This window comes from Lonchura striata, chromosome 21, assembly GCF_050655825.1.
Source record: "Lonchura striata isolate lonStrDom1 chromosome 21, ASM5065582v1, whole genome shotgun sequence".
NCBI classification, from domain to species: domain Eukaryota; kingdom Metazoa; phylum Chordata; class Aves; order Passeriformes; family Estrildidae; genus Lonchura; species Lonchura striata.
The window spans coordinates 3,504,661-3,532,621 of NC_140723.1; the positions used below are offsets into that span (position 1 = coordinate 3,504,661).

General features: G+C 48.0%; 1 protein-coding gene across 7 annotated transcripts in view; it reads left to right on the forward strand.

Annotated features, from left to right (window-relative positions):
- The window catches only part of PRDM16 (PR/SET domain 16), a 301,216-nt gene that overhangs the window by 223,314 nt on the left and 49,941 nt on the right, over positions 1 to 27,961 (forward strand). The window contains exon 1 of one of the 7 annotated variants that reach the window (XM_085558820.1): positions 13,736 to 13,902. The exons of the other annotated variants lie outside the window; for them this stretch is intronic. Within the exon in view, the coding sequence (XP_085414946.1) occupies positions 13,867 to 13,902 (36 nt within the window). The 5' untranslated portion in view covers positions 13,736 to 13,866. Of the gene's footprint in view, positions 1 to 13,735; positions 13,903 to 27,961 lie in introns of those variants that run through there. 7 annotated transcript variants of the gene reach the window in all.

Below are 27,961 nucleotides of genomic sequence, written 5' to 3' on the forward strand. Positions count from 1 at the left end.
TCAGAGAGATGTTAAACTCTACAGGGGAGGCATTAAGGAAAAATCGCTCCAGAACTTTCTCAAGGTTGGGCGGAGCACCAATTCCTTGTCAGGGCGTATGCCCCAGAGTTTTGCATCCCGTTCTAGTGAGCAGCTGATCCTCTTTCCTTTTCCTGGCCCTCAACAGAGCAGGATGGCCAGAACCAGCCAGGGAAGAACACAGGGACTGCTCTCATGCAGGGATTGCTCTCATGCAGGGATTGTTCCCATGGAGGGATTGTTTCAAAGCAGATTGCTCCCATGCAGGGACTGCTCCCATGCAGGGATCATTCCCAAGAAGGGATCATTCCCATGCAGGGATCATTCCCAAGAAGGGATGATTCCCATGCAGATTGCTCCTATGCCAGGGTCATTCCCATGTGGGGATCATTCCCATGCAGGGATGTCCCCGTGCAGGGATGTTCCCATGCAGGGATGTTCCCATACAGGGGCTGTTTCTAGGCATTTTGCTGTGCCCATCACCTTTCAGTCTCCTGACCCCTCCCAGTTCAGCCAGCAGTGACCAGCTCACTCACACTGTGCATTGTGCTCTGCTTACCTTGATTCCAGCCCGAGGAACTTCTCCATGCCAGTTGGGTTGGTTGGTTGCTTTTTATTTTTTCATTTAAAATATCATTTTTACTTTTTAAAGGGGGGTTTTGCATACTTTAAACTATCCACGCCCGCTGCATTATGGTGTAACAACAGAGCAGTGTGGAGATGGTTCCCTGGGATCCTCCCGAAGGTTTTTGCTGAGGATGTGAAACCATTCCCTCCTTGCTGTGCCCAGTACTCCTTGGGCATCAGGAGGAGCACACAGCTTGTGCCAGGGAGAGGTGGCATTTTCCTGTCAAAACACACCTTTAATAAACCACCTTTAACAAGGTAAAACAGGGTGAGGTGTCCTGGCATCACCCCAATCTCTGCCTCCCAAGCTGGGTGCTGTTCTGATCCAGCTGCTGTATCCATCCAGCTGCTTCTCCTCCCGCTATCCCAATCTGGGAGACACCAAGGAAGGATCTTTACGGGAAGAAATTAAGAGAAAACGCTGTTGTGGTTTTCAGATGTGGGAAGGGAATTCCAGCTCCCAGCCACCAGGAACAAAGCTGGAAATGAAAGATCCTGGGCCTCACTCGTGTGCCGGTGATGATGGGAGCTCGGAGCAGCTGCGCGCTGGATGCTGATGGAAGCGTCCCAGTAGCTTTGGGCTGAAATTACACTCATAATTCTTAAATTATAGCAGCTGGGAGTTAATGTATTTCTGCTCGGCATTGTCAGTGGTGAACCAAAGCCCATTAATTTCCCCCTCGGTGTTTGTTTGAGAAATCATCCCCTGTCAGCTGCCGCTGGCGGCCGTGTCTCCTCGGCGCATTCCTAGACGTGCTCTGTGTCTCCCAGCGAGGGTCCTCTCCCTGCGGGAGATAAGATACAAGAGGCATTCCCGGGAGGTGTCAGCAGGCTGCTGTATGACACATGATGAGTGATAAAGGCCCTGGAGAGGTGCTGATGTGGCCACATTAGTTAATGAGGTCATAGCCGAAGTTGCTGCCCCACTGATAACCTGCAAATCCAAATAATGTGCAGATAGCAGTGGGGCGCTCAGAAGTCCTGTCCCCGTGTTCTCTCGCTGTCCATCACGGGCAAGGGCCCAGTCAAAGGGGAAAAGGAAAAAAAATGATGCTTCCAGAAGGGGAACACTCATTCCTTCTGCAGCTCCTTGAGCTGATCCAAGCTATGGGAAGGCAGTGGGATTCAGGAAATCTCCTCATGGGCTTGGTGAAGCACTGTCAACAGGGAGCCTTGCATTATTTTGGTGTCTAAGAAGAGAATTCTTATACTGAATGATAGTTCTTGGGCCAGGATGGAAAAGTGGGGCTTCAGGAGATTCGTGTGCAGGTTGTGGAGAGTGGGAAGCTCAGACTAAATGTCCTCCAGCAGAAAAGTGAAATCCTTGTTGCCACGACACAGATTTGGGAACAGTTGTTGTCCTCAGCCAATGACATTTGGCACTGATGCTTCTAAATATGAAGGGAACATTCCTCATGTGTCACAAAAAAAAGCCTTGGGTTTCCAGAGCAGTATTTTTAGTGGGGAGGAGATGGAGTTTCCCTGCAGCCCTGTGGGGATGGGAAGGGCTGGTCCAGGGGTCCCAGTGCATCCCAGTAATGGTGTGGGAGCAGCATCCCCAGGAGAGGCCCTGGAGGGCTCAAAGAGGAGCAGGGAAAAGCAGATTTTTAGGACAGCTGGGAATGAGAGCTCTGCTGGGATTGTCTCTTTCCCTCACTTTTCTGCGTGGCTGAGCCCCTTCCCTCCTCACCAGTGGTGGTGTGGCACTGCCAGAGCCCTGTGCATGGGCATCATGTCAAAAATCAAGTGAGATCTCACAGAGCCAAAAATCATATTGTCACTTCAATATAAAAAATGCCCAGAATTTGGAAATCTGTTGAAATATGCTGGGTTTTGCTTTTTTCTCTTGGTAAACAAGTCAAGAGCTGGCAATGTCTTGTCATGCTGGTAGTGAACTTTCTGTCCTTCCCTTCTTAGCAGCTCAGGTCTAATTTATTTAATCATTGGAGCAAACTTTCAAAGTGCTCCGTGCCTCCTCTTTTGTTTCAAAGGTTCAGATGTATTTTTAGCGCTTGTTACTGAACAGGGTCTGTGCATTGGAGAAGAATTAATTATTGTTTTGGGTTTGTTGTTATTCAGACGTTCAAAAAAAAGGGGGATTTACAGACTTTGAACACCTCAGGGGCTTTGTTATAGGCCGCTTGTGTGTTGTTGAGGTTTTAATGATGATTTTGGGCTTTAATATAAATTCAGGCCTGTTGAAAGGTGACAGCCCTGCCCGAGCAGCCCTGGGTTACCCACGAAACCACTGCAACCTCAGGAGCAGCCCCGTGGTCCCCATGAGGCACCAGAAATCCCCCCAAGGCTAGGGCGTTAGAACTGAACTTCCACCAAATGCTTTAAACAGCTGAAATCACCACATTTCCAACTTTTTGCTTCTTTTCAATAACAAAAAGCTGGGTTTGCAGGTTGGGAGGCTGCAGCCTTCCTAAAAAGAATCTTTCTCAGTTGATCAACACACCGTGAAGTTCCTTTATCCAATTTTCTGACAGCACTTTTGGGGGATTTTTATATGGATTTGTGGCACAATCTATAACACATTTATGTGACCCTGGCAGTGATCCTTTAGTGAAAAATCCAACTCTTTTTGGAAAATCTGGATTTTTGAAAAAATCCAACTTTTCTTTGAAAACTCCAACTTTTTTTTCTGTGCCACAAGCAGGTGATGGTGGCAGAAAGGCTGGGCTTGGCCATCAGGAAACAAGAGCACAACTTGCCTTTCCCAGCATTTAATGCAACATTGTGCAATCCTCTCACAAACAAATAATGATTTGTGAAAATCCCTGGAAATTAGAGACCAATGGCATGGGTGGGATTAGACTGGATGGAATGTCCTAGGATTTTGGTTAGTTCTGGTGGCTTTTTTTTTATTGGGAGCTTTATATTTCTCATGAGACAGGCACGTAATCTGCTGCTTAGTGCTCTGTGGGGCTGTTTGCTGGGGGAGGGAATAAATAAATAAATACCTTGCTGAAGTTCCAGTGAGGTGGATTTACCATCTGCCTGGGGTTGGGTTGGTGTTTTTCCTGTGGTGGAGAGTAAGTTCTGTAACTCCCTGCTCAGAGCTGGGAAAGTGGTGGTTTAAGGGAATGTTTTGAGGATTGTTAATGTCTGAAACCTCTGAACACTGCAGGAAAGGGTGAGAGGGAAAAATTGCAAGTGGAACCGGAGCTCAGATGGGCTCCAGCACCACCTGAAGTGTTGTTGGCCAACCCCAGTGCTTCCTCACCCTCTGGAGAACAGCATTTGGGCAAAGCCACATCTTAGAACATCATTTAGGCAAATCCCCATCTTAGAACATAATCTGGGCCACACCAGGTCTGAGTTAAGCCAGGCCCAGCTGTAGCAGCCTCTCCCTCCACACAGAGCATTTCCCCCAGGTGAGCTGCTCACCTCAGTGTCTCTGGGTTTCCTCTGTGCTTTTCTTCTGAGAGAGAAAAACCCACTGAGTTTTCTGAGCACATTTTTGGGGGTTCTTCAGCCCCAGGGGTGTCCCTCAGTGTCCCCTGCCCTGTTCATTCACGTGGAGGATGCCAATATCTCATTACTCAGGTGACAACACCTTGATGGAGATGTCACCTGCAGGTTTTTGTCCACATGGGACAGGGGCTGTCCTGCAGTGCAGGGCCAGGAGAGCTCAGCCCTCTGAGCCTGGAGCTCTCCCCACTCCTGATTCACCAGGGACCTTGTTTGGTCCCGTGTTTGCTTGAGGTTTCTGGTTTCTGGCTCCATGAACTTATAACCAGGCCCAAAACAGCAGCAAAGACTTGTGATGCCTTTCTCTGAGTGGTTTGTTTTTGTGATGCCTTTCTCTGAGTGATTTGTTTTTGTGATGCCTTTCTCTTTGTTTGCTCTGATTTCACTCTTAAAACATCTTTGATGCATTTTTCCAGGGCCTGCTGCCGTGTGGAGCACCAGTGTTACCTGTTCTGCTTTGGGTCTTATTTTGTCTTGCTAGAATTTTTTGCCATTAAACAATAAGTAATTCTCACCTTCCACTCTGTTTCTGCCTCGTGAAGTCTTCCACCCTTACCTGCTTTGGTTTTGAAAAGAGATTTTGACATGTGAAACATTTTTGGACAGAGCTTTTAAAGAAACCCTCACCTGTTTTTGTGGCTGGTGTGAGCATGAGTTAATCTGAGCTCTCCTGCACCTCTCCTCTGTCCTTCTATTAATTCTTTCCCTTTTTTTGTGTCTCACTCTTGCTCCCTCCACGGGCCCAGCCTCTGTGATTAAGTCTGCAGCTCTCCTGCTGTTTTTAATAGGCCTGTAGACCTGACCATCTGATGAGAACCAAACTGCACAGCGTGCTCCTGAATACTTTCACTGGAATCTCCTAATGCAGGGTATTAATCATTACTGTCAAACCATTCAGGCCCTAAATGTGTCCACCCAGTATAAAATTATACTAAACGGGGGGGGGGGGGGAAAGGACTTGGCCCATATTAAAAGCAGACATTAGACAGTCCCCTGACTTCTCAGGCATGATGGCCCAGGCACTGTCCACTTGAACAAACAATGGTGTATTCAGCAAGGGCTGCTGGTGCCAGAAAATGGGCATAATGAGTTAAAGGAAATTGAGAAAGGCGTGGCTTCCTCCTGCATTTGCTACCCCAAATTCCTGGGAAATAGCTCTGTGTGTGTGTATGTAGCTCAGTTCTCCCACCTTGGTAATCTGAATTAACTTTTGGGTCTTCCCTGGCTGCCGTTAGCAGACAGGAATTGCTAAATCAGCTGCTGTTACCCTGAGTTACTGCACAGACAGCCCGGGGAGCTCTCGCTGGTGTCTCCCTTGAATGTGATCCTGGGAAGTGCAGGGCACAGCGTGCTGGGAAGGCATGGGGTTACTGCCCAAGGCTGGAGGAAGGTAAGGCTGTCTCTCCATTAGCTGGGAATTAGACATGCATGTTTTACACCATATTTGCCCCTGATATTCCTAAGCTGCCTGGGAATGCAGCCCCTCATATTCGAATACACCTTTTTTTTTTTTTTTTTTTTTTTTTAACCCAAAAAGCTGTTTCTAATTCTCCCCTGTAAGAATGCCTTTATTCTTTGGAGCTGGCAGTAAAAGTTAATCGAGTGTAAAATAAAAGTTACATAAGGTGAGTGGTAAAACTTTATGATTGCTGATGTTGGGTTTATTGATGGCTGCACTGGCTGTTATGAGCTATGGCATCCCACCAAGCCCACTGGATGTCTCTGCCAGCCCGTGCTCCACATGGGAACGGGCCTGGCACCCTCACATGTGCCCCAGGAATTTATGGGGAAAGCTCTCCAGCTCCCAATTACCCTGTTCTTAGGTAAACGTGGGATGTTTTACTGGCTAATGGGAGGAGCTGCTGGTTCTTGCAGCCAGGCCAGGGCTCCATGTGTGCCCTGAGTGGCAGCAGGAGTGGGACAAGGCAGCCACACACCCGTTGCTTGTGGCTCCTCTCCCCACACATGGATTTTTCCCAAGCCAACTTGCCTAAATATCCATCCTGGGGCATTCTGAGCAAGAATCCTGAGAGGAAACGATGACGGGGAACAGTTCTTTGTCCTGTCTCAGTGCTTCAGCTTCTCCAAACCAAGTTTTCACTTTTTTCTCATGCACTCTTCATGTTGTCTGCACTCATCCTGCCCCATCAGAAGAACATAGAAACCCAGGAAAAGTAAAACAGAAAATCTGCACACTCTGTAGTGAATAATAATAAGAAGAAGAAGAATAAGAAGAAGAATAAGAATAAGAATGCAATAATAATAATGCAAAGTGAATAAATCCCTTGCATTTTGGGCCTGTCATTAGCTGTGTTAATTGGTTTGAGTGGCTAATAGGACATTAATGGTTCCATACACTTATTTTGGGGTAGTAATGGTTTAAACTTCATTTTTTTCCCCATTAAGTTCTGTCTGATAAACATGGCTGAAGATATCAGGGCATTTGGCACTTCTGAAAATCTTGCTAAGGTTTTATTTCTTTCTTTCATATATTTTGCATTCTTGAATCTGACTGGAGCAACAATGACAATTTAATTAAGGAGCTGACACTGGAAGTTCTAGCAGCAGTGCAGCAATTCCTACCCTGACTCACATTTCAGATTTCCCATGCAATGAAAAAAAAAAAAAACAAACCCCAAATCCTCCTGGAATTGTGGTGCAGCAGGTTAGTGGCCATTGATCTCAGCAAGAATGCTCCAACCTGCCAAGTGTGTTACATGCTTGAAGTCTAGACAGAGATGTAGCAACCACACGTGCTCCAGCTGGATTTTGCTCTTGGAATGATGCAGGGGTTCCAGAAACGGGGGTGGAGGTCAGTGCTCAGACACAAGAACTTCACAGCTCTCCCAAAGAAGATCCAGTTTTGTTTTCTTATCTGAGAGGGCTCAGCTGCCAAAATAATGGATGTATGGGGGAAATGAGAAGCTTGTTTCCCCTCATCTCTGAGTAATTGTCTTGGTTTGAACAGACAGGTGTCTGCTAAGGAAGGCAGGAGCCTTACTTGAAATGAAAAAATGTAAACCCCCTCCCTCTGAATTGTTATAATTTTTCAATTAAGAGGCTCTCAGGCAAAGATATGGGAGCTGGAATAACAGTTCTTTATTAGGGAAGAAAATTAAAATAAAAAATGCAGAAACACAAAACAGACTCAGAACATGCCCTGTCCCCTTGTGTGTCAGGGAGGTGGCAGCAGTCCCATCCCAGGTGGCTCAGCCCTCCTGCAGTGCCAGCTGTGCTTCTGCTGGAGCAGGATCTGCACAAGGGGGGAGTTTTCCTCTGGAGCTCCAGGGCTGGGGGAGATGGGCCTGGGCTCCTCTGGGAATGCAGGGGGAAGGAAGCTGCTCCTCTGGGAATGCAGGGGGAAGAAAGCTGCTCCTCTGGGAATGCAGGGGAAGAAAGCTGCTCCTCTGGGAATGCAGTGGGAAGAAAGCTGCTCCTCTGGGAATGCAGGGGGAAGGAAGCTGCTCCTCTGGGAATGCAGGGGGCAGAGGCTGTTGTGCTATTCCCAGGTCAGATTGTATCCAGGTAGGAATGCTTGGCTCCTCCCCTGGGCAGAGCATCTCCCCATGGGAGGATGGAATTTTCTCAGCCATGCAGGGACACTCATTGGCCATGAACAGAAGATAATTAATAATTAATGGCCCATGAACAGAAGAGATCTCCTGGAGGGAGGATGGAATGTGGAAGAGATAAAGAAAAACTGCCCAATGAACAGAACTGCCCCACCTCTGACAGATGGCAACAGAATACACACGTATTTTACAACCCAGGAGAGTAATGCTGCTGAGCACTGGAGGAGGGAGAGGGGCAGCTCTTTGCAGTGTCTTAGCAGCACCATCAAGATTTGGGGTTCAGGAGGAGCTGGGCAGGCTGTGCTGTCCCAGCAGCACCATCAAGATTTGGGGCTCAGGAGGAGCTGGGCAGGCTGTGCTGTCCCAGCTCTCTCAGCAGCATCCAAGGAGCTGCTCCAAGTGCCAGCTCAGTCCCAGCAGCTCAGGGCTCTGGGATGGGAGTGAGCACGGGCAGCTGGTGCCAGAAGCTGAGGGTCCAGCAGGGCCAGGGCAGGGATTGTCCCCCCTGGTGCTTGTGAGGCACCTCAGGAGCTCTGGCTGGTGCTGGCCCCTCAAGACAAGAGGGGCTGGAGCGTGTCTAGAGAATGGAGCAGAGCTGAGAAGGGGCTGGAGCCCCAGGAGCAGCTGAGGGAGAGAAAAGGGGCTCAGCCTGGAGAAAAGGAGGGTCAGAGGGACCCTGTGGCTCTGCACAAGTCCCTGAGAGGAGGGGACAGCCCCAGGTCAGGCTCTGCTCCAAGGAACAGGGACAGGAGGGGAGGGAACAGCCTCAGGCTGGGTCAGGGGAGGCTCAGGGTGGACACCAGCAGGAATTTCCCCATGGTCAGGCCTTGGCAGGGGCTGCCCAGGGAGGTGCTGGTGTCCCATCCCTGGAGGTGGCTCTCAGTGCCCTGGGCAGGTGACGAGGTGGGCATCGGGCACAGCTTGGACTCGATGACCTTGGAGGGCTTTTCCAGCCTAAGTGATCCTGGGATTCTGTGATTTCCCCTCTCTAAAGGACGTGCTCCTGTTTCCAGCTCTGTGTCCCTTTCTCACCTCTTTCCTGAGTGTCTCTCGCCCTCCCCAGGGGACAGGGGATGTCCTGCAGGCTGTGTGCCCTCTGTGCTGTCTGTGCTGCTGCAGCCCTGTTTCCACAACTCCATTATTAGTTTTGTCCAGCCTACAGGAAAAAGTGATGCTGTAGCTGGCATCCCAGTGTTAGGTCATATTAAAACCATCTGTAACAAATCTTTATTTGCAGTTACTTTGGAGTTCAGATTTCAGCTTCTACTCCACCTGTCATCAGTGTTTATCCTCATAAACTTTCACAGCTTCTTTTATTCTGGTTCTTATTTTTTTTTCTCTTCTGAGAGACCTTTTCAGGGTTTTTGGCACTCTTCCGCCTACTTTGCCTGGCAGAATTTCACTCTCCTTGATTTAGAAAAGATGCAGGTTTCATGAATCTGTAGGATCTTCAGAACACAATATTTTTAATTTGATTACCAACAAAATGCAGCCCTGTTGCTAGTTATGATTTCAATTAAAAGTAGGAAAATAAAATCAATGGGGAAGTTGTCTGCAAACTCGCAGCAGAAGGATTTTTTTTAATGGATAAATAACTCTGTTTATGCTCTAAGTAACTGCATAAAGAGGATTCTAACAACTTTTAGAGGTGGATTCATTCATATATATTTAGTTTGAAGGTGAAGATGATGAAAATCACAAGCCTGGTAGGCTCAGTGCAGATGGGCTGGATGGCACAGGACAGGGAGTAAAAAGGATGGGAATGAGGGGTGGTTGCACAGCCGGGCTGGAATTCCACTTATCTTTGGTTTATGCTGATAAAACCATGAATAAAGAGATTTTCTTGACACCCAGAGTGGTGAGTGCCAGACAGGGCTCCCCAGGTAAGCACCAGCACCTCGGGGACAGGATGAAAATACAGCAGCTGGGTTTTAACCCATTTAAACTTTCCTGTGTTGCAGTGTCAGCGCCAATATCCGTTCAGAATTTCTGTCCTTTTGCTGGTGCTGTTGACCAAGTTTGAGTAGGGGTTGATTTGTGGGCAGCTCACCTTGCAGAAGGTTCTTCCTGGCTGTGTATCCTACAAGGAATCATCACCTCAGAGACGTTGTCTTCCTGCCAAATACCCAAACACAGCTTGGTCAGAGGTCAGAGTGGTTCTGGGGCTTTCATTTCAGTGTTTTGCTCAAGGGAGGCAGCTGGTTCCTGCCTTTGGTGCCGTGCCTGCAGGCTCAGGGCTGCTGGGGCAGCTTTGCCACATCAAACAGGTCCCAGCACTGCAGCAGCAGATGAAGAATCCAACCAGAATTAACAACTCTAAGAGTTTGTTAATTAGGAGCTTTGCTTTCATGACTACTTGGTCTAGATAAACCTCTGTGGGTCGGGCTCATACAAAGGTTTTAAACACCTTTTTCCCCTAATTTATGGGGTTTAATAATCCTTTCTGCTTTTCCAAGCAGGGGTTTTTAGCTATCATTTATTTCTGACTGTGCCGATTGCTGTGGTGAGCAGAGCTGGACATGCCAAAGCAAAGAGAGATTTCTACTGTATTGGAAGAGTCACAATTTCAATAATTCTCTCCAAGGTGTGCTCTGTACTGCCATATCTCTGTTGTTGTTTCCAGTGGGGTCTGGGGAACACTTCCTATGCACGTGTTTTCCCTCAGAGTTCCCAGAGCTGCCCAGAGAAGGAAAGCCAGTCACAAGCATTCCTGCAGCAAAATGTGGCACAAACTTCAGGGAAATGGAACATGCTCTGGCCCTTGGGGCTTTTCCCACATTCTCAATATCCTTGCAAACAGCCCATGCATCAGGTGATTGATTTGGTGATCACACAAGATCGGATGAAATGGATGAACCTCTGGAAAAGAAAGCAAAACAGAAGTCACATACTTCAGAAAAAATTGCCCTGGGAATGGCTGGTGGTCGCAGGCTTTGGGGTTACTGGGGCACACAGTTGTGTAAATAATTTGTCACCATGACAAGCTGCAGCCAGAGGGAGAGGATGGAGCTCTGGGTTCTCCTGGACTGGGTCTGCTCAGTGCCTGGAGCTCGTGTCCTCCTCTGGCCTTTCCTCCTTCATCCCTCACCATGTCCAGGAAGAGAACATGAGAATCTTGATGTTCAAGTGCTCCTGGATTCCAACCCCTCATAGTTTTCCACCTTGAGGTATATTTCATTTCCTCATGCATTGATCTTTCCGTTATTTTTTGTGACGCTTTCCATCTCTTATCCCACAAATTCATTTTCAAAACACTCAGAATGTCCATATTCAGCTGATTCAGGCTCTCCTCTTCTTTTTAAATGATTGACAAAGAAGTGCCTCATCCTCAGGCCAAAACAGAAACATATTTTGGTTGGATTTGCTGTTGGACTTGCTGCATAGAAGGCTGAAATCCCTCTGTGTAGAACATGGGGGGTAATTAAAGGATGTGCATAAATGTGAAAACTGCAGACCTGAGCAATTCTGGGTGCTGGTTAAAGTGGCTGCCCTTGGTGGTGCAGATTTTTGATCCCTTCATGAGCTTCAGCCCCACAATGTCCCAGTTTGGATTTTGGTCTCCGAGAGGAGTCGCACATGCACTTCAGACAAGACAGGAAAAAAAAAACAACACAAAATGCCTAAAATGTTTAAAATGCAAATGAAGCTGGGTTTCTGGAAAGTATTTGAGAGTCTATCGAGTCCCTGAGTAGCTTTGTTGAGCTGTGACATCCAAAGGAACGTGGCAGAACAAGGCAGCTTCCCAGGAAAGGTATTGACTCACGAGCCTGAAATTTCCAGCTCTGTTTTCTAGTCAAGCAAAATATGAACAGGCATATTTTGGGTGTTTAAAGCAGAGCTCTAGAGCTTCTCCTGTCACCACTCCATCTGTGCTGGCTTTCTTTTGATGTGTAAGTAAATACATGCCTATATTCTGTGTATATATAAAATAATCGCCGCTCTCTGTCCTTTGCCATTTGTTTTGTTGTTTAACGATTGGGTTTGGGGTGGGAGCAGGGGAGGCAGGGAGGGGGGAGCTGCAGCAGCCATAAAGTGGACAGAAAACAAGCTTCATCTTTGTAGCTCCGAAGAGTGCATTATGGATGTTTTTAATCTCTTTGACCTTGTGGCAGGGAAGGAGGGAAGTGGAGAAATTGTGACAAACACCAGCGCTTTAATGCCAGGTTTGTTACTGCCTGGAGTGCCCTAAGGGTTAATGTAACAGTTTTAAGTCCTTCAATCACACCCACCCCCAACTACAGAACACTTCCAAATAATCCCTTTATAATAGACCCTTTTCCACAGATTGTATCTAACCCATGCATTAATGGGGCCCATTGGTGTCAAGCGTTTCAACAAATCCGGGCCAGCCCCGGCTCTGGGAGCCCCTCTTCCCCCACAGACCTTAATGATCTTTTGCCCCTCTGACTTGGCTCCCCTGCTGCAGGGACAAAATTAAACTACTGTGGATGGCAAAATAGTTATTTGCTGCCCAGGCAATTACATCCTTCCAAAAGTCCCCATCACGGAAGGCCAGATGGACTTTATAGAAACCAGACCCAGTTTTAATTATCATAGTCCTGTCAGAAATGAGTGAAATTCTGAATGACCGCATGAAACGAACCAAAAGCCTTGCACATGGATTTTTTCCTCAATAAAATTTTATGGCTTCTTAAAGAAACAGCATTCATATATTTTATGGGGCCTAATCATTCACTAATGCCTATATTAGTGCACCTGTGGCACTCGGCCCCATGGAAATTACAGCACAGGGCTCAGCCCCGTTCTCTTGTGTTCTCTTGTGTTATTATTGCAAAACCCTTGTCCAAAAGGCTCCAGGGATAAGCTGGGCTCATTTTCTTCAACTAGCAGTCGTTCTAATAAGGTAAAGAGATTTATGGACCCTTATCTGCTGAAATTTTGGTGTCACTGTGTGGGCAAGGCTTGTACTAATAAAATCACCCTTCCTAATATATTATTTTTAAAATGTATCCCTGGGCAGCATGTGCTGAAGGGATTGGATGTTTTGTGGTGGATTCTTCTGGTGATTCAGTAAGACAAGGAATTTCCATTGAACATTTCCCCCCTCAAATAGCAGCACTTGCAGAGTAAGTGCTGAGAGCAGTTTGCAGCTATTTCCAGAGGCCACTAGGTAACAACTCGGTGTTATCCATCTGCTCGCGGCTGCACACAAACCCTTCCATCTCCAGTTCACATCCCACTCTGACCAGTGCAGGACCTCCAGATATTTGTCTGGGTGTTTGTCTGACCAATGTTTACAGACAGAAGCCCTGTGACCTCTGTTGGTCGTTGTCCCTCGTGCCCATCACTCTTGCCTGTTAATGTCTCAGTGTTTGAACTGAGTGTCTTTACACCCCATGCCTCAGTCTCCCCAAGGTGTTACAGCTCCAGTTATCCCACTTTCCAGACCCTCATTCCCTTCTCTGTCTCCAGTTTCTTCCTCTTTCCTGGGGAGCGCTGCCCCATCAGCCCTCCCAACATTTTCATGTGAAAGTGCCTCCCTCTCCTGAGGGCTCCGGTCCCTTTGTGTCCCCAGACAGGACGTAATTCCACAGAGGAGTTTAAATCCTGCCAGGGAAGCACTTCCCTGTACGGGGGGCAGGTTATGACAGACCTCCCCCAGCGCAGCCTTTTTGTGCAGGGCACCGGAGCCGCGTCCCTGCACAGCCACCGAGCTTCAGGTGAGCCTTCGCGTCCTGCCTTTTCCTCCTCTTCACATCCCTGGCAGCCTCCGGGGCTGCTGAGTCGTTGTCACCAGCCCCAGGCCACGTCTGGGGGCAAAGAGTGCTCTGCTGGGACATTCCCAGTGCACGGGGCAGCACCCGGCAAGGTGCGACAGGGAAGCGAAGGATGCAGGGCAGGGGTGACAGAGAAGGGCAGGGCAGGATGCGGGGAAGGGGTGACAGAGAAGGGCAGGGCAGGGGGACGGTGACACTCAGGAACGCCAAAAAGTCCAAATTGGCTACTGAGGTCCCGTGCAGCGCCGTGCTGACAGCCCGGGACACGTTGGGTGTGTTTCTGCAGCGGCGCTGGAGTGAAGTCAGCCCCGCTCCCGAAGCTTTCTCATTACTTCATGCACTTGGCAGCCGCTCACGGGCTGGAGGAGAAATAAGAACTGATGTAGAAACATGGAAAAGAGCGTTTAGCATTTCCAAACATTCTTCCCGGGGAGATGGCAGGAGGGGAGGAGGCGCGGCGCTGCTCCGAGGTTTCTGTTCTGCGGCGCCGTCAGATGTGGGCAGAGATGCCGGGGGGAGGATGAAGAGGATAGGAGAGAGGATGAGGAGGGCAGGGGGTGGATGGAGAGAGTAAGGGAGAGAAGGAGGAGAACGGGGGAGGATGAGGAGGAAAACGGGGGAGGATGAGGAGGAAAACGGGGGAGGATGAGGAGAGCAGGGGGAGGATGAGGAGAGCAGGGGGAGGATGAGGAGGGCAGGGGGAGGATGAGGAGGGCAGGGGAGGATGAGGAGGGCAGGGGGAGGATGAGGAGGGCAGGGGGAGGATGAGGAGGGCAGGGGAGGATGAGGAGGGCAGGGGGAGGATGAGGAGGGCAGGGGGAGGATGAGGAGGGCAGGGGGAGGATGAGGAGGGCAGGGGGAGGATGAGGAGGGCAGGGGGAGGATGAGGAGGGCAGGGGGAGGATGAGGAGGGCAGGGGGAGGATGAGGAGGGCAGGGGCTCCGTGGTCCCTCCCCGCCGGGTGGCTCCGGCCCCGCGCCGGGCTCAGCCCTGTCCTGGCGCTGCCCCGCAGATACAAAGTGTGCTTGTATTGAGTGTATCGGCTCCAAAAGGGGTAGTAGTAAACTGAGAATATTTGGATAAACTCGCCGGCCCTAAGGACTAGAAAAGGACTTTTGTTCACCTAAAGAAAAAGACTGTTCCATTTCCATAGGATGGCTGGATCCTGTCCAGTAAAAACTGAGCTTGAAGTATAAAAAATGATCAGGAGTGTCAAACGAAGGATCTTTTACTTGAGGTCAGCTATTTATTTTTATTTATTAGCGTGTGAGATCCCCATCTCTGGCCGGGCTTTGGGCTGAGGCAGCGTCTCTCGCAGGAGCATCGTCCGCCACAAAGAGCGCGTTGTGCCGGGGGCAGGGGAGCTCGGGGGCCCTCCCGGTGCTCCGGGTGTTCCTGCCCTGTTCTCTGCCTCCCTGGGACGGGGACAGGGTGAAACTCTTCCCTTCAGCGTCTCTTCCCTCGTTCAGTGTCTGCTCTTGGCCACGGAGCGAGGCCCGGGCTGGCACAGCCAGGTGTTGCCAGCTGTGGTGTTTGTTCCCCTGCAAAGAGCTTCGCCAACTTTTCTGTGTCATTGACAGGCAGGCTCTTCTTTTGGCTCTGAAACAGGCAGGGAAAAGCTCTGGCAGAGCCTCTGCTCCATTTCACTGCTTCCCCAGTCCAGCAGGGACTGTGCTGGTGCTGGGCATCATGAGGCAGAGCGGGACAGGGCACAGCTGGGTCCTGCCTCTGCCTAATTTTGGGAAGTTAACACTGGCACAGGGGTGCAGGGAGTGAGCGCTTTGGGGCAGCAGAGGCAGATTCGGTAATCAGGGCAGAGGAAAAGTGAATGAGAGAGCTGGAGTGGTCTGAACTCAGCCCCAGGTGCCACCAATGGATTTTTGAGTCAGGAACATTTTTAAGAAATTCTCCAGCATGAAAATGTCTAAGGCATATTTGGTGCAAATATTTCCCTAGGATTTGTTTTTTATCTAATCACTTATGAAACTTTTACTGACTCTAAACACCAGATTTTCTCAACACCCGTAAACCACGTTTCCCTCCCTTTATTAAACCATTTTTTGTCCATGAGGTTTTGTTCACACACTGACGACATCAATATAAATACATCTCTGCAAGGTAATTAATAAAAGCAGGCAGCTCCAGGGGGAAAGCAGATGTGTCATATCTTTGTGGACTCAGCTATTTCACAGTTCTTCCAAAAAAAAGTGAAGAGTCACCCCCAATTAAAATGTTATGTGGCTTATGTGTGTTCCCATTTAATTTAATATAATTGAATTTATGTTCATCCTCAGAGAACTCCCAGGTCTGCTAGATACAGGCAGGAATCATTTATACCATGGATTGGTTTCAAAGCTGCAGGATTAGAGCTGCAGAACAAGAAACTGTTTCAGCAGCACTTCAAAGCTTGGCCAGTTGCTTAAACTTTTGTGTGAGTTTCTGTGAAGGAAATGGAGACAATAATGTCTTCACCACGTTTGTTTATTTTGGATGCTGAAGCACTGCTTAAAAATGTGATAATTTCTGCTTAGCATTAAATCAATGCTTTTTAGGGGGGTTGAGAGGGTTTTAAGTCTTGTGTTCTCTAACGGAGGATTTTAAATTTCAAAATATGAAGAAATCTGTCACCAAAAAAAAAAAGTTTTTCCATCTGTTAATGAGGAAGTCTTTGAGATCATTATCAGGTGAACCTTCTAAATACCTCAAGTCTGATTTTTTTCCCAAGAGTATTTGGGTTTAAGAGTCCAAACCATCCTCACATTTATTGTAACTGAGAGTTGACTGACAAAATAATTCCTGGGTTGGAAGAGACCTTAAAGATCAGAGTGCCCCAGAAAGGAGGAGGGTTCCCTTTTCCTGCCTAAGGAGTCCTGATATATAAAGAAAATATTTATCATTGTCAGCTCCACCTTTGGGTGGAAGTTTGGCTTTCTGAGAGGTGAGAAATCAGCTCCAAAGGCAGATGCTGGTATATTTTTTTGTCCTTCCCATCTGGCCTCAAAACAGCCCAGCTTAAAAGGAGCAGAGATCTCCTCCTGCCAGGTCAGGACGTGGATCAGGGAGCTGCTGGGTGCTGTCCCTCAGGCTGGGCACAGGTGTCTGTGGAAGATAAGGAATTCTGAGTGGAGGTTATCAGCACCTCCCTAACTCAAAGCTGCCCCTGCTGGGGCAGTGTGAGCTATCTGGAGTGTCAGATGGGGTTTGTTTTGAGCCCTGCTGTCAGAGAACCAGATGTGCTGGCATTGCCTCAGTAAAACAACCTGAGCAGAGGCTTCGGGGTCCCTCTCCCTGAGGCTCTCCCGTGACTCCATCTCACCACCCTGCTCAGCTGTCTTTTGACCCAGAGATGGGATCAGATCTGAGCTGGAGATTTTGAAATGTTGTTTCTCAGCACATTCAAAGGGCAGATTTATCATCAGAATCAATTCCCTGGGATGGATCATTTCATAAGTAGGTGAATTGGCTCGGGGTAAAGTTCACCCTGGCGGCACTTGGGACTGTGCAGTTTGACCCTTGTACTTCCTTATGGCCGAGATTTCAGCTCTTTTGGTGATGTCAGACAAGATACTGCTTTGCTTCCAACTGCAGAGGGGGCAGAGCTGAAGGGGGAAATCATTTAATCCGTCCCTCCTTGTCATAATTTGGTTTGGCTTGAAGGTCTGTGAACCTCTCATGGATGTCTCATCTACCAACCAGAAGAAAATTATTGGTTCAGAGATTTTGGTGGAAAATGAGCACCCTAGAATTTCTTTGCAAGTGTGACTCACTGTGCTGGGGGGGAAATAACCACATTCACAGCATAAATCTGAGGGCAGAACACTTTGCACATTTTCTTTGTATATCTGTGAGTGAGATTGTTGCTAAACCCACAGGCAGCTGTTGGACTGGTGCAGGGGGGACTCCCCTTCTGTAAAAGTCTTTCAAATCTTTAGGTGAGAACTGACTCTAAAACCTTCTTTTCTCACATAGAAGCAAACTTGAGGCAAAATGTCCACCCTGGTGTCCCAGTTCTGATTTCAGTGATGCTCACATTGAAGACAAGCTGCCTGTAATGGTTACACACTGAAGAAGTTCTTGCTCAAGATTTAGGTCATGTCAAAAATCTTCATGTCCCTCAGGCAGAAAACCAGCCCTAAAGCAGATTTTCTGGGAGCAGATTTTCTGGGAGCAGATTTTTCCTGGAAGTGCCCTGAAGATTTGCTTCTCTGGCCTCACTCTCCCTCTTCAGCCAATATCCAAAGGCAAAAGGTTTGGGATAAGCCTGGATGTTTTAAAACCCACAGCAGAGAGGGATTTTTAACTGTTGGAACAGCTCCCTCATCCCAGGTCCTTGCTGTCCTTCCAGCAGCCCAAGGCAAGGGGAGCAGATGGTGGTTGATGCTCTGAGCCTTGGGTTGTGCCCCTCCTGCCCTGCCCACACTGAGCACCCCCAAATTTCCCCACAGCAATGTTCAGCCCTTGCCTTGTGCTGGGAAGGCCTCTTATGCTCACTTTTGGGGAGAACACCCCAAAATTCCCTCACAGGAATGCTCAGTTTGTGCTGGGTAGGCCTCTTGCCTTCAGTTTTGGGGAGAGCATGCACAGAGCACCCCCAAATTCCCTCACAGTGATGCTCTAGCCCTTCCCTTGTGCTAGGAAGGCTTTTTACCCTCACTTTTGGTGAGAGCACACATCGAGCACCCCCAAATTCCCTCACAGCAACACTCAGTCCTTCCTTGGTGCTGGGAAGGTTTCTTGCCCTCACTTTTGGGGAGAATACCCCCAAATTCCCTCACAGGAATGCTCCGTTTGTGGTGGAAAGGCTTATTGCCCTCACTTTTAGTGAGAGCACACATTGAGCACCCCCAAATTCCCTCTCAGCAACACTCAGCCCTTCTTTTGTGCTGGGAAGGTTTCTTGCCCTCACTTTTGGGGAGAACACCCCCAAATTCCCTCACATCAATGCTCACTTTGTGCTGGGAAGGCTTCTTGCCCTCACTTTTGGTGAGAATACCCCCAATTTCCTTCACAGTGATGCTCAGTTTTTTTTTCTGCGAAAGCTTCTTGCCCTCACTTTTGGTGACAACACCCCCAAATTCCCTCACAGCGATGCTCAGCCCTTCCTTTGTGCTGGGAAGGTTTCTTGCCCTCACTTTTGGTGATATTTTAAGATAAACCAGCTGTCGTGCAGGGCGTAGGGCCATGGTGGGACTCTGGGGCAGGCCCACAGGCCTCGTTCAGCTCGTTTAGCACCTTCCCTGGGCCATGTTTTCAGTAAATGTGGCTCTGAAGGGATCGCACATCTCAGCTCTCCGCGGTGAGCAGCACCTTTGGGAGCAGATCTCCCTCAGGCTGCTTTGGTTTTTTGATCTCCTCAAACTGCTGCTGGTTCTGAACCTCGAATTTCCTCTCGTTCTCTTCCTCAGTGCCAGCCCAGCTCCCAAACTCATTTATTTCACACCTTCTGAAGGGCAGGAGAGCAGGGCTGCCCAGAGCTGCTGAGAACAAAGATTAGGAGGATTTGGCTTCCCCATCCCACCATGGCCTTCTGGGGGGGTTCCTGTGTGAGGGCACAGCTGTGATCATGGGGCAAGGCTTGGGCTGATTTTTGGTGGGGTTTTTTTCCTACTTTTCTTTTTTCCTAGTGCTTTTTTTATTTTGTTTGATCGTTTTTTGGGGGTTTTTTTTGGGGTTTTCTGGGGGGTTTCCTGTGTGAGGGGTATAGCTGTGATCGTGGGGCAAGGCACGGCCCTGCTTGGGCTGCTTTTTGGTGGGGTTTCTTTTCGTCCTTTTCTTTTGTTTCTAGGGTTTTTTTTATTTTGTTTGATTGTTTTTTGTGGGTTTTTTTGTTTTGTTGTTTTAGCTTTTTGGGGGGTCTTCTGGGGGGGTTTCCTGTGTGAGGAGCACAGCTGTGATTATGGGGCAAGGCACAGCCCTGCTTGGGCTGCTTTTTGGTGGGGTTTCTTTTTCTCCTTTTCTTTTTTCTAGTGGCTTTTTATTTTGTTTAGTTGGTTTTTGGGGTTGTTTTGGGAGGGGGTTGGGTTTGTTTTTGTTTCTTTTTTTTGTTTGGTATTATCCAAAGTGTTAGGTCATGGTTAAACCTTCGGAATACGCAGCCTTTAGGCCTGTAAAGTCAAGGCTTTTTTTTTGTGGGGGAGAGATTTTGTTGGGTTTTTTGTTTGTTTGTTTGTGGGTGTTTTTTTTTTTTGGTTTTTTTTTTGTTTTTTTTTGTAAATTCTATTATGAAAGTGTCAGGTCATGGTTAAACCTTGGGAATACGTAGCCTTTGGACCTGCTTTTTTGTTTGGGATTTGTTTTTTTGTTTTGGGGGGTTTTGGGTTTTTTGGTTTTGTTTTTGGTTGGTTGGTTTTGGTTGTTTTTGTTTATCTCTGTTCTGAAAGTGTCAGGTCATGGTCAAACCTTGGGAATATGTAGCTTTTGGGCCTGTAAATTCCAGGCTTTTAAAGCCAACAGGAGGAGAGCTGCAAACAAGTTCCTGGATTGTTGTGTTGTTGTTATCCATGCTGATGGGGAAAGTAAGGAGGGATAATCATCCTCTCCTAACCTCCTAAAATTAGTGCTAGAAGAGTGTGATACCTGTGTGTCTTGGGGATTACTTGCTGCTCTGAACCACACCTCTGGCAGGTTTTTGATGCTGATTCCCTTCTTTCCATGCTTGTGTGGTGGTAGCAGTCAGTCCTTGTTTGAGCAGCACCTCAAGCAGGGTGCAGAAGCTCTGGGAGAAGACAGAAATGAGAGCAACACAGTGGTTGTCGTTGCATGGGTGCAAGTGGCGCCAGTCACACATGGAATAAAAGTCCACATCCTTTCCAGCCTCTCCAGACATTCAACACCTTGAAGTGAAGTTCACTTCTGATTCTCAGGAGTTTTCATTCCTAGCAGAAACTTTGATTTGTGCTGTGCTGAGGTGTCCAAACATGGCCCAACCACCAGAAGCAGGCTGCAGGGTAACTCCAGGTATCAAGGTTTAAGAATATCACTCTTAGTTTTCAGGAGTGAAACATGCAGATGTGTCCACCAAGTACACCCCAGGGCACAGCCTTCCTTTTTTGTGTCCCCTCTTACTTGAACCTGGGCCATATATCCCCAAACCTGATAATTAATTTAAAATGGGTTCTATTTCAAGCCACTCAGCTCTCTGAATTCAAAAATCTTCAACAATAAGTGTTGTTGGGGTTTGTTTCATGTGTTGCTAACAATCCTGTGTCATCCCAGAGCGTTTGCAGTGGATTTGCCAGGGTTCTTGGATGTCAGTCAGGATTCTTCCTAAGGAAAGGGCTCAGAGGAGACCATAAGACAATGTCATTTCATGGGGTCTTCTCCTGCTGGGACCATCAGTGGCCTTTGCCAGGCTGATGCTTTGGAGCTGATATCAGCACCAGGAATGGGCACTTGAAGGCTCTGCTACTTTTTTGGCCAGAGTGTGAAATGCAGCAGATGGGTTTGGCACTGAGTGCTGCCCATAAATCACCCTGGAGAGGCCTCCACGCTCATGGTGTTCCACAGTTTCGTTCCCAAAACATTACTAAAACCAAGCTGGAGAAACAAGAAATTATTTAAAGCAAGCAGCATCTCCCTCTGAATGTCCTGACCCAGTGGAACTGCCAGGATACACCTCAAGAAGCTGATCAGAATTTTTTTTTTTAGGTTGGCTGTGTTTTCCTTACAGCAGAAGAACCTTTTGGGTATGGGAAGCAGCTGTGCCTCAGTGCTAAGAAGACTCTTGGACAAATTACTATCAGAAAATGTTCCCATCTTCATACAATAAAGTTCTGTTCAGCTTCTGTGCCCGCTCCCTTCTGCCAGGAGAGCTGCCCTGCTCTTCCTCCCCCGGGGCTAATTGGCACCCGGTCATCAGGGAGCCATTTTAGCCCTCATCTTCCTTTGGAAATAGCAGCAGAGCCTAAAGCCCTTTGGATCACCACAAAAGCTCTGGGATACAAGTGATTTTTGTCTGTTTTTACCCCCTGGAACAGCCCTGGGAGCTCAGCACTGCTGCACCTCCTGCTTCTACCTCTCCCTAATGCAGTGAAATGTCCTGAGACTCCAAATCCTCCCCTGCCTGTGGTAGCTTCTGTCTTTTTTTTTTTTTTTTTTTCCAGAGGAAGATTTCTCCCAAGTTCCCAATTTTTTTCTCATCTATTTAGAACTTTACAATTACAATTCTTTTGGAACGAGCCAAAATGCTGTAGGATACAAAAATGGGATGTCCTGAACTCTTTAGGCACGGAGGAAAACTTCAAAGTTTTTGTGTGTGTATATTACAAAGAACTGGAAATCCCTTCCTTGCCTCGTGTGTACAATATCTGAGGCAGCCCTGGGATTTGATTCGAGCACAGTTTTTTATGGTTTACTGTTTAATTTAAATCAGTGTGGTATGAATTACGTTACTGGTGAAAAATGAGCTTTTGTTGAGATAAATGCCTGCCATCAGCTTGGAAGTTGTCTTCTGTTTTGACATCTTTACTCGGTGTTTTTCTGCGTGGTGATGAGACCTTGCTGTGCAAGGGGAGCTGATTGCCCTCAAAGAGGAGGAAAATTAGGGAAAGAAACGAGAGGGTGGGACTGAGTTCCTGCATCAACAGGAATCAGCATTGGCAGCACCTTCTGTGGCATCCTGGGTCATCCAGAGTGTCTTCTGGGCAGCAAAACTGCATCTCCAAGATGGGAATAGAAGAAATTATAGGTACAGGGGAGGGAAAGCAGAGCCAGGGTGGATTTTTCTCAAGATTTCTTGATTTCTCCTCTTTGCCCCATTGCTCTGTCATGTATCCATGGTGTCTCTCTGCTGTGGAGAGCAGGAGATGCTCTCCCGGAGATTTAATGGGTGTAAATGTAAATTAAATGTAAATTATGTCCTCTATGATTCTTTGTGCTGTTGGTTCTTCCTGAGGCTTTGTGTGTAGGGTCAGGTCTGATGTTCCTTCAGCTGGAGCGAATCTGCAGTGCCTGAAGGACACAGCAGTGCCACTGCAGCTTTTTCCAGCCCTTTTTATCCTGATGCAGAGCAGACACTTGGGAAGCACTCACTGTGCTGGTGTGTAAGAGAAGAGCAGTTAACAGTGGGCAGCCCTTCAAAAGGCTTCACTGAATTCAAACGCTCTCCAGAAACCCAGCCTTGCTTCCCAAACTTGTGTGAGCCATCCAGGCTCCTCTGCTTGGAAGCTGGACAGGGACTTTTGGGAGAAAATAGCCTTTTTTTCATGTGATTCCTCGTGTGCTTTAGATGTGGTGGGGAAAAAAGAATGAAAAGGTTATTTCTTGTGACAGAAATATGTCCCAGGACCAGCCTTCCCTGGGATGATTTTGCTCCAGACCCTTTGTGAAGCCAGAGGATGCAGCAGCCCAGCAGCAGCTCAGAAATGCACACACCAGTGGAAAATTCCCACTCCAGACGTGTGGCTTGGGTGGGAGTGGAAGTTCAAAAAAATCCAGCCTTTTAAAAACCTGAATTGGTCTCTCTCTCATCGGCTACAGCAGTGCTCTGCCCACCATGAGCACCCTCGGGGCTCTGCAGTGCCACCAAACTCAACCCTGTCACCAAAGTCAGCGGTGCCATCAGGCTTGGCAGTGCCACCAGGCTTGGCAGTGCCACCAGGCTTGGCAGTGTCACCTGGCTGCACAGTGACATCAGGCTCTGCAGCCTTTGCCTGGCATCACCAATCCCACTGGCCCCCGTGCAATCCAGCTGGGTTTCCTCACATTCCTGCTTTTCCCAGCTCTTGGCTCAGTTTGGAAGAAGCAGAAACATGTTTGTTTGACAAGAGGAGAACCATAGAGATTTGTTTTGCTCCCCTCTGAGCATTCATTGGGTTTGGGTGCGCTGGGGTTTTGTCACAGAGCTGGTGGGTCCTGTGCTGGGCTGCTGGAAACCCGAGGGTCTGCAGAGGGGATGGGATGGGGGTGGTGAGGAGAATTCCTGAGGACAGGATCCTTCTCACAGAGCAGGAGATGAACTGAGATGGGTGATCCTGCAGCCATTCAGCAGCCCTTAGAACTTGCCCTGTCTGTGTCCCAGGGGCTCACACTGAGGATGGGACTGTGAGCATCTCACACCCCCATGGGTGGTGGTGAGAGCTCTGCAGCCTCCTCTTATCTGGTGGGTTTGGAGCTGGGAGCTCCTTTGAGGACCTTCCATTTGCACAAGAAGTTTACTGTACATCACTCAAAGTAGCTCTCCCCGAGAACACTCTGAGCTTTTCCTGTGGCCCTGAGCAGACAAGTTGGGCTTGGCTCAGCTGCTCTTCCCAGCCCTATGACCTGTTTTTGTCTGACACGTTTCTCATTAACTCTTTGTCAAATCACCAGGAAGCCTGCTTAATTGCAGGCAGAGTGCTGAATTTATGAGTTCATCTAGGCTTCGTGTCCACACATTGACAGAGGTGTTTCTCTGGATGAAGTCTTTTTCTCTTCATTTTGTGGCAAGAATGGACTTTCTGTTTCAGTTACTTCTGAAAGTCATAAATTGCAGCAGTCCCTCCCTTCCCTTTATTTAAAAGAAACACAACAAAACTTCATGGCAACAGTTTATTGCTCTAAATCAGCTCGTGGGTCATTAAAGCGAAAAAAGGGAGGGGGAAAAAAAGGAAAAAAATCTCCAACTCCTGCCAAATAAAATGTGCACATCAGCCAAGTTGTCAGAGGCAGATTCTGCGACCACGGGATGAGAAGGTTTATTACACTCTGGGCTTCTGGGGAGGGATGTTATAGCAACAGGACGCTGGGTCAGTGATGGCAAACTCCTGGTTGCTCCGTTTCTCCATGCACACTAGGAATCCATTAAGCCAACTGACGACAGATCCGCAGGCATTCCAGCCCCCCGGCACACCTCTGCCGGGGCCAAACCTTGGACTCTGCCCATTAAAATGTGAAAGAAACAACCCAACAGAGAGCCCACAAATTAGAGGGGCAGGAAACCTCAAATGATGTGCAAAAAAAATTGTAAACGTTCAAGAGGATTTTTCCATAACTTCTGCCCCATAACTCAGCATTTCTGATGTTAATAAATTACGGAGCGGAGCCTCTGCGAGATCAAGGAGCCTTTTGGATCCAAACCCCGAGCGCTGCTCGGCAGACAGCAGATGAAGCTGCAAAGTGAGCCCTGGAACATGACAACAATTTCCTTTTGGCTGCCTGGGGATGGATGTGAAGCACAGCCCCAGCCGGAGCTCTGGCTCTGCGTCCCAAATCCGTGTCTCTGCAGAGGGCCAGTCAAAGCCTGTAATCCCTGGGAACACCAAGGTGCATTTGTTTGGAGGGCAGAGACTGGAGAGGAGGAGGCTGGGGGACTTCAGAGCAAGGAGAGCCCTGTGAAACCCAGAGAGCAACTCCACGAGACAAAATCATGGCATTGTTACTGGCAGGGAAGGGAAGGGGAATTGGGAATTCTGTTGGATTTGAAGACAAAAGTGCTGGGAGGTGCCGAGGCTTAATAAATAAAGACTGAACTCACCATCTGCAGCAGAAGGAGAAAAGATGAACTGAAGTTTTGGTGTGTTCAGTGATGAAAAAAGAAACGGGGAGAAATCCATGATGGGGTGGGAGGGATGGAATGGAAGAGCAGCCAAAGGAAGTGCTCTCACAATAATTAACTTTCTGAGCGTGTCTGCAGGCTGCAGGCCAGATGAAAGTCTGCTTTTCCAGCACATCTCCAGGGCAGGGGCTGTCCCAGACTGCTGGGGTTTAACATGGGGACAAAGAAAAAGGGACAAATGTTGGGGCAGGGAAGTGGGGCCTCAGAGCCAAAGGGATCAAGGAGGTGAAATGCATTTCCCAAAATTGACTGGACTAGCAGCACATGATGGTTATAGACTTGCAAAACCAGCACCAATTACTAATTATAAACTGCTTTTATTTTGTTTTCTCCTCTCCAGCCTCTTCCCACCTTTTTTTCACCTCTCCTTTCCCTCTGACAACTTCTTTTAATGTCTAAGCCAAATTACTCTCAGGAGAGACGTCTCCACTGATACAGAGCCAGCCTGAGCAGAGAGCACAGGCAGAAATTCCATGTCAGCTCCACCAAGTCAGAATCCTGTTAATAATTGCACTGGATTTTCTGATGGGTTTTTTCTTCCTGTGGCATCTCTGGGTTTTTTCGCCTTTGGTGCAAAATATCTGATGTCAAGATTTACCTGCCCAGGGAAACAGGTGTGGATGGTTTGGGGATTGAAGATGCTGCTGAGTCCTGGATAGGGAGGGACTTCGTTCTGGTTTTAACTGTGAATAAACAGATTTAATGAATAGAATAGAATAGAATAGAATAGAATAGAATAGAATAGAATAGAATAGAATAGAATAGAATAGAATAGAATAGATAGAGCTGGAGATGCCTGTTGGGGTAAGAGCATCCCCAGGTGGGTGGCTGTGGGGAGCTGAGCCTTCCAGGAGTGGTGTGAACCCCTCTGTGCTTCCATCTGGGATCTTTAATTTACCCATTCCCAAAACTTTTTGCCTCCATTTTCCTTCTCCACCTGTCCTAGAGCACAGGGTATCTCTTGGTTCTTCAAACAAACACAGAGAAACCAATGCTCTGTGAGCATCCCAGGAGCATTTTCAAACTGGATTTTTTTTTTTTTTTAACTTACTGACAAACACTTGTAAAGAGTTGGTTTGCAGAATTTTGCCAGAGGAAATTTCTGATTTCCTTCTGGTCTGAACTGGAAGAAGATGTGGTAAAAGGTTTCAGTTTGTTTTTTCCGGAGTTTTCTCAGGTTGGGGGTAGCAGGCGAAGAGATTCTTAAAATATTATTCTGTGTGTGAACATTTGACAGAAGAAAGAACAGATGCTGCAGATAGTGCTGGGTGACTGCTGCGGTGTTCCTAGGTGCTTTTAAGCTGTGAAATAACTTTGATAACGACCATGGCCAAGCGTGTGAACCTGATCTTTAATTAGAGGTGTTGGCCACAGAGGGCTGAGCTGGCCCAGGGGCTACCCTGCCTCTGGAACTGGTCCTGCAGCACTCTAAACCAGCTGATCACCCCATTTATTCAATTTTCAGAGATTCCTGGTGGGTGCCAGCAGAGGGATGAGGGGTGGCTGGGTGCTGTCCCCGTTGTGGGGTTTGGGCCGTGGTGCCAGGTTCTGTTTGTGGAGGGCAGTGAGGCTGTGTGAGAACAGCAGCTCAGGTTCTCAGGCTCTCACAGCACCTCTTTCTCTCTCGTTTTGATCTGTCAGATTTCACACCCCCAGCTTGGGTTTGAATGCCCCACGCAGATAAAACCACAGAGTTTCAGGTGATTTCGAGCTACGGCAGAACCTCCTCCTGTGGCACAGTTGGCGAGCAGGACCCTGCAAAATTAATTTAAGCTGAATTCTGGCCTTTCTCCTGTCGTAGCTGAGACAGAGACAATACAGAACAGCACACTCCATTTTCTGAAAGCTTCAAAACTGTTTTTATTTCAGCAGGCATGCTTTTTATGCATTCTTAAAAAATTCCTAAGTTTACACTTTACTCATTGGTCAGGAGATACAAACCAAGTGCTCATTGGAATAGGCAGTTGCAGGTTTCTCTTATTTATCCTTTTTTCTTTCTTGGTTTCTATGTCAATGACCTTGGTAGAAAATTCTTTCAGGGGTAAGGGTGGATCCTCTTATCAAACTTCTCTCTGGCTCACAGAAGACCCTGTAAAGCCTCTTCCACATTCCCCAAGCTCTCTGCCCAGGGCAGGGGGCTGGAACTAAATAATCCTTAAGGTCCCTTCCATCCTAAGCCCTAAGTGTCCTCTCAAACAATCCTAGAAGATGAAAGAGATACAGCTGTGAAATTAAAGATCTTATTTGTGTGTCCTGGATTTGCCATCTTGTGTTCCCAGGGCCACTGAATGTCACCAGCTGCTGCCACTGGGAGGTTTGTGGGCTGCTGGTTCCTCAAACCACTGCAAATTCTGGCTTCAGACCGCTCAGCATGGATGATTTGTTTCATTTTGTTGTCCAAACAGTTTCTCTGGAAGCTGCTGTCACTTGTGTGTCTCCATTTGAGGGGCTGGATTGGCTGGGCTGCTCAATTTGGGGTCAAAAAAGCCAAGAGAAGCTCTTTCTTTCACTTGCTTTAGGCAGCCTCAGTGTACCTGGAGCTCCTTGAGATAAAACAGAACTTATTGATATTTTAGCTTCAGTAAACTCAGTAGTGGTTCAGCCACATGGACAGGTTTTATTGTTTGGGTTTTGTTTGTTTTTTAATTAAAACTTCCAAACAACACAGAATTGGCTTCCTGTGCCATCAACACCCACCTCAGACCTTTGGTGCTGCCAGCAGATGACCAAGGGTGTCCAGAAAGTTCCAGGGTCTGGTTAGGGATGAGTGAATGACCCTGAGTGCTCCCAGGCAGGGGATGGAGAAACTGAGCACAGCCAGGATTTTCTCACACCAAATCTGTCCCAGTGCAGCATTTCAGTGACTCACAGTGCCATGCTCTGATTAGGAGGGAAGAAGCCCAGCACTAATGGTGGGATTTTCCCTCATCCCTTTTCAGCCAGGGAGATGGAGAAGGAAGGGTTGGTGGTGGGGATGAGACCAGGAAATGTCTGCT